This window comes from Pistacia vera, unplaced genomic scaffold (assembly GCF_008641045.1).
Source record: "Pistacia vera cultivar Batoury unplaced genomic scaffold, PisVer_v2 Contig145, whole genome shotgun sequence".
NCBI classification, from domain to species: domain Eukaryota; kingdom Viridiplantae; phylum Streptophyta; class Magnoliopsida; order Sapindales; family Anacardiaceae; genus Pistacia; species Pistacia vera.
This window is the reverse complement of record NW_022195521.1, coordinates 171,432-175,607: the sequence shown is the minus strand read 5'-3', so window position 1 is coordinate 175,607 and position 4,176 is coordinate 171,432. Positions and strand designations below refer to the sequence as shown.

The following is a 4,176-nucleotide window of genomic DNA, read 5'->3' as shown; positions in this document are numbered from 1 at the left end:
TTGCCCCCAGAATAGCTTCTCACAAAATTGCGAAGGTATCCAAAATTCTTCAAGAATATGTAAATTACTTCATCTTTAACTTTCTAACTTATTCTTCAAGACAACCCCAGTTGGGTATTTTCCCTTTTCTATTCCATCTTTGAAAATTTAAAATTCATCCAATCTCTTCCATCTTTACTATCTCAACAACACTACTCCTTAACTCAGTCACAATGGCAACCCAAGAAGTGGAGAAGAAATCACAAGACATAGTTCTAGAAGAGTTTCATCAGTTGGCTGGGAAACTTAGGAAAGATGAAGAGGGAGCACACCTTTAGGTTCTACTCATAATAGTGGAGGACATGGGCCGCATGCTTCATCCAAGCTGCATGGCGCCCTTATTCCAATAGAAAGAAAATGGAACATTTACGAAAGGAAGAAGAAGAAGCAGAATTTTTTTTTTTTTTTTAAGTATGGACGGGCGTCCATTACAAATGGACGCCCGTCCAAAAGTAATGGACGGCCGTCTCCAATATTTATAAAATTTTTTTATTATATTTTATTTATGGACGGGCGTTCTTTAAATGGGGACGCCCGTCCCTTGTATATGGACGGGCGTCCATGTGAGTGAATGGCCGTCCAAATTTGATGGACGGCCGTTCACTAGAAAAAAATTATAAAAATATTCAGATATGCATTATACGTAAACCGGTACAATATTTCGGTGTAAAAATCCTAGTGTCCGTAGCATTATTGTTTATCAGTCATTCGCCAAAGTTAAAAGGGTTATATTATATCTTAATTTAGACTAATTTAAAAGGAGAAGGTTGCTCTTTCTCACTTAGAGTGAGAGAGTGGCCATGGAGGAGTGTGTATTGGAGCTTCCATTAGGCGAAGCAGCAGCAAAATTCGATCTCGAAACAGCAGTCTGCAGCCATGGCTTGTTCATGTTATCTCCCAATCATTGGGACCCTCTCACAAAGTCCCTCACTCGTCCTCTCCATCTCATTGTCCACTCAAACTCTCCTCGTTCTCCGTCAATCACAGTCATCATTTCTCAACCCCACCAAGACCCGCATTCTCTCCGAATCAAACTCCATAAAACCCCATCTGGCTCCCTCTCTAAGCACCAGCAAGACGCGTTGGTGCGTCAAGTTGTGAGAATGCTGCGCTTGTCGGAGAGTGATGAGAGGAATATGAGGGAGTTCAAAAGGGTTGCTTCAGAAGTAGGTGAAGGGTGTGATTCTGTGAAGGATTTCAGTGGGAGAGTGTTTAGGTCTCCTACTTTGTTTGAAGATATGGTCAAGTGCATGCTCCTTTGCAATTGCCAGTTAGTTTCTATTCTCTATTTCGAGGATTGTTTTTTGCTTATAAAATGTTTGATAAAATGCTTCAGCCAGTTAAAGTTGCTTTGAATTTTATTTTATGCGCCATAGGCATTGCAAACTATGCTTATGAATTTTTTAGAATGTTTCTGATTGTGAAAATCTTTTTCACCTTTTGTGATGGAGTATTGCTCTTGCTTATAGAATTTAAAGCTTCTAACTTCCTGAATTACCAGAATTACTTATATGTCATGATCGTTTTAAACTGAACCCCATTTTGCAAAAGCGTTGAAGCTTAGACTTTTGGTTAGAGTAGATGTTGAGAGCTTACAGAAACAAAAATGTTGATAATAATAGTGTGATTTGTGCAGAGAAAGATGGAAAATTTACAATTTATGGAGTTAAAAAATTATCTTTTTTGTGCCCTTAGACTACATGTTAGTATTCTTCTTGATTTTTTAACAAAAAGTTGGTAAATTATGTATTTAAATTTTAATAGGTGGCCAAGGACTTTAAGCATGGCTAGGGCACTTTGTGAGCTTCAGTTTGAGTTGCAGCATTGTTCATTCAGTAGCTTGGTTGCTGGAATTAAGCAGGAGGATTTAATTCCAAAGACACCTGCAGAAAAAGAGTAGAAGAGGAGGAAGATATTGTCCAAAGTTTCCACCTCATTAACTAGCAAATTTGCAGAGGTTAAAGCAAACTTGGAAGAAGATTTGGATTCAAAACTGAATTGTTTTAGAGAGACAGAAGAGAATTTGAACCCAAGCTTTCCTTGGGATGATATTGAAGATGATTCATGTGCAGTGCACGAGCTGTCTACAAGTGATTTGTGTTTGGTGTCTGATCTTCAGTCTAAAGGGAAAGAAACATATGCTAGTGATAGGATTGGTAATTTTCCGAGTCCAGGAGAGCTAGCAAATATTGATGAAATTTTTCTGGCAAAGCGTTGCAATCTTGGCTACAGAGCAGGTCGTATAATAAAACTTGCCCAGGCTATTGTTGAAGGCAGGATTCAGTTAGAACAACTCGAAGAAATTTGCAGTGAAGCAAGTTTAGCCAGCTATGATAAGCTGGCTGAACAGTTGAGCAAGATTGACGGATTTGGTCCATTTACATGTGCCAATGTGCTTGTATGCATGGGATTTTACCATGTGATTCCATCAGATTCCGAAACAATCAGGCATTTAAAGCAGGTAATGTTTTGTTTCTCCTTTATGCATTGTGTGAAATTTTGTTTGGTACATCTGACAGTTTGCTAATGCAGGTCCATAAAAGAAAGTCTACCATTAAAACAGTTCAAAAGGACGTTAAAATGATCTACAGAAAGTATGCACCATTTCAGTTCTTGGCATACTGGTATAACATCTGAAATTCAGCTATTCTGTGATTTGCTCTTTTGATTCTCTGATTTTACCAAACCTGTCAATAGTTCTCACTTGATCTTTATGTGATTAGGTCAGAAGTATGGCACTTCTACGAGGAAAGGTTTGGGAAGCTAAGTGAAATGCCTTACTCGAATTACAAGCTTATAACAGCCAGTAATATGAGAACCTAAAAAGTGTAAGATGTCCGGATCAACAGTGGCTTGATATTAACTACAATGGCAAAACTGCACTAAAAGATTACTCTTGTTTTTGCGTTGCTGCTAAGATTGTATAAATATTCACGCTGACATTCATATTCACATATTTATTTCTGCAGGTTCTATATCTTTTGATGTGGAAACCTGCTGAACTGAATATTGATTCAGCTCTGGACTCCGGACTCTGCAAGCTGCAGGATGTACTGAATCTCTTTGATTACCTCGCATAGAGCTGTTGGTTCCCAGTTCCCATACGTACATCATTGCCAGTGTCCAAACCGATGGCAGGGATCAAGAATCTTTGATACATTGCAGTCGTTGGCTCTCTCAAGATTTAGCTCCCTAATTCTATCGGATTTCATCAAATGCAAAGCTATAATCATCAATGTCCATTGTTAATTATTGAGTGGTGAAATATTTTGGATTCGAGTAGTGCTAATCATCAAATGCAAACTTTTGTCACCTTATCAAATTTGATAGTTTGTCTCCTTGACATGATTATGGAGTGGTTTTTGTGACCAGTTGGTTTTTTAGGATTTGTTAACAATCTAAGTAAAGTCCTTCCACAAAGTCTAAACAACTTAATTATAGTACTATTTGCTTAAGTTTTTAGGGTCTTTTTATCAAGTTTAATACGTTAACTGAATCCACAACATTATTAACCCCTAATAAGAGTTGGTCAAGGACCGGTCTCAAGCGGGCTCGGGCTTGGGCCTGTTTGGGATTGGTCTTTTTGGGACTAGTCACTTATGGGCCTAGGATTGGTCCCAAGCCTATGAGCAATTTTAGGACCTAGATCGGTCCCTAGGACCTGTCCTATGAGCCTAGGACCGGTCCTATGAGCCTACAAAATTTCTTTTTCCCTCTTATCTTTTTTTTTTTTTTTTTTTAATATTTTAGGGGCGAAATGAAATTCTATAGGGGGGTTTAGTAATTTTCAGGGGTAGATTAGTAAGTTTTTAAAAGTTTAATTAATTTAAAAAAATATTAAAATAAATAAATTTGTAGTTAATTTTAACATAAATGTAATATTCACACATTCACGCTTCACAAATAAACAATTAAATAATTTTTTTTTAATTAAATGATTCATTTTCATCGTCAATAATATTTAAATCATTAAAATTTGTGTTCCTAAAGAGTTTGAATAGCTCAGGATCTTCAGGGTGCTGTTGTAGTCTTCTCTCTGCATGAGTCCAATCTCGTACACATGTTATTACTTCAATCATCTCATTGGTTAAAGAGCATCTTCTGTCTTCAACAATCTGGTCACTTGTTGAAAATGCT

The 4,176-nt window shown here is 37.3% G+C and overlaps 1 protein-coding gene across 1 annotated transcript; it reads left to right on the top strand.

Moving 5' to 3' along the window:
• The first annotated feature begins 839 nt into the window (after positions 1-839).
• LOC116123776 lies at positions 840-3,402 on the top strand. Its single transcript, XM_031409508.1, has 5 exons — positions 840-1,280; positions 1,940-2,500; positions 2,572-2,663; positions 2,763-2,867; positions 3,009-3,402. Exons 1-4 carry the CDS (start codon positions 840-842, stop codon positions 2,860-2,862), a joined length of 1,194 nt encoding a protein of 397 aa, XP_031265368.1. The 3' UTR covers positions 2,863-2,867; positions 3,009-3,402.
• Positions 3,403-4,176: the final 774 nt, after the last annotated feature.

Coding starts and splice junctions, on each gene's coding strand:
- LOC116123776 (XM_031409508.1), top strand. CDS start 840: ATGGAGGAGTGTGTATTGGAGCTTCCATTAGGCGAAGCAGCAGCAAAA. Junction 1,281..1,939: donor CTACTTTGTTTGAAGATATG/GTCAAGTGCATG, acceptor GAAAAAGAGTAG/AAGAGGAGGAAGATATTGTC. Junction 2,501..2,571: donor CAATCAGGCATTTAAAGCAG/GTAATGTTTTGT, acceptor TTGCTAATGCAG/GTCCATAAAAGAAAGTCTAC.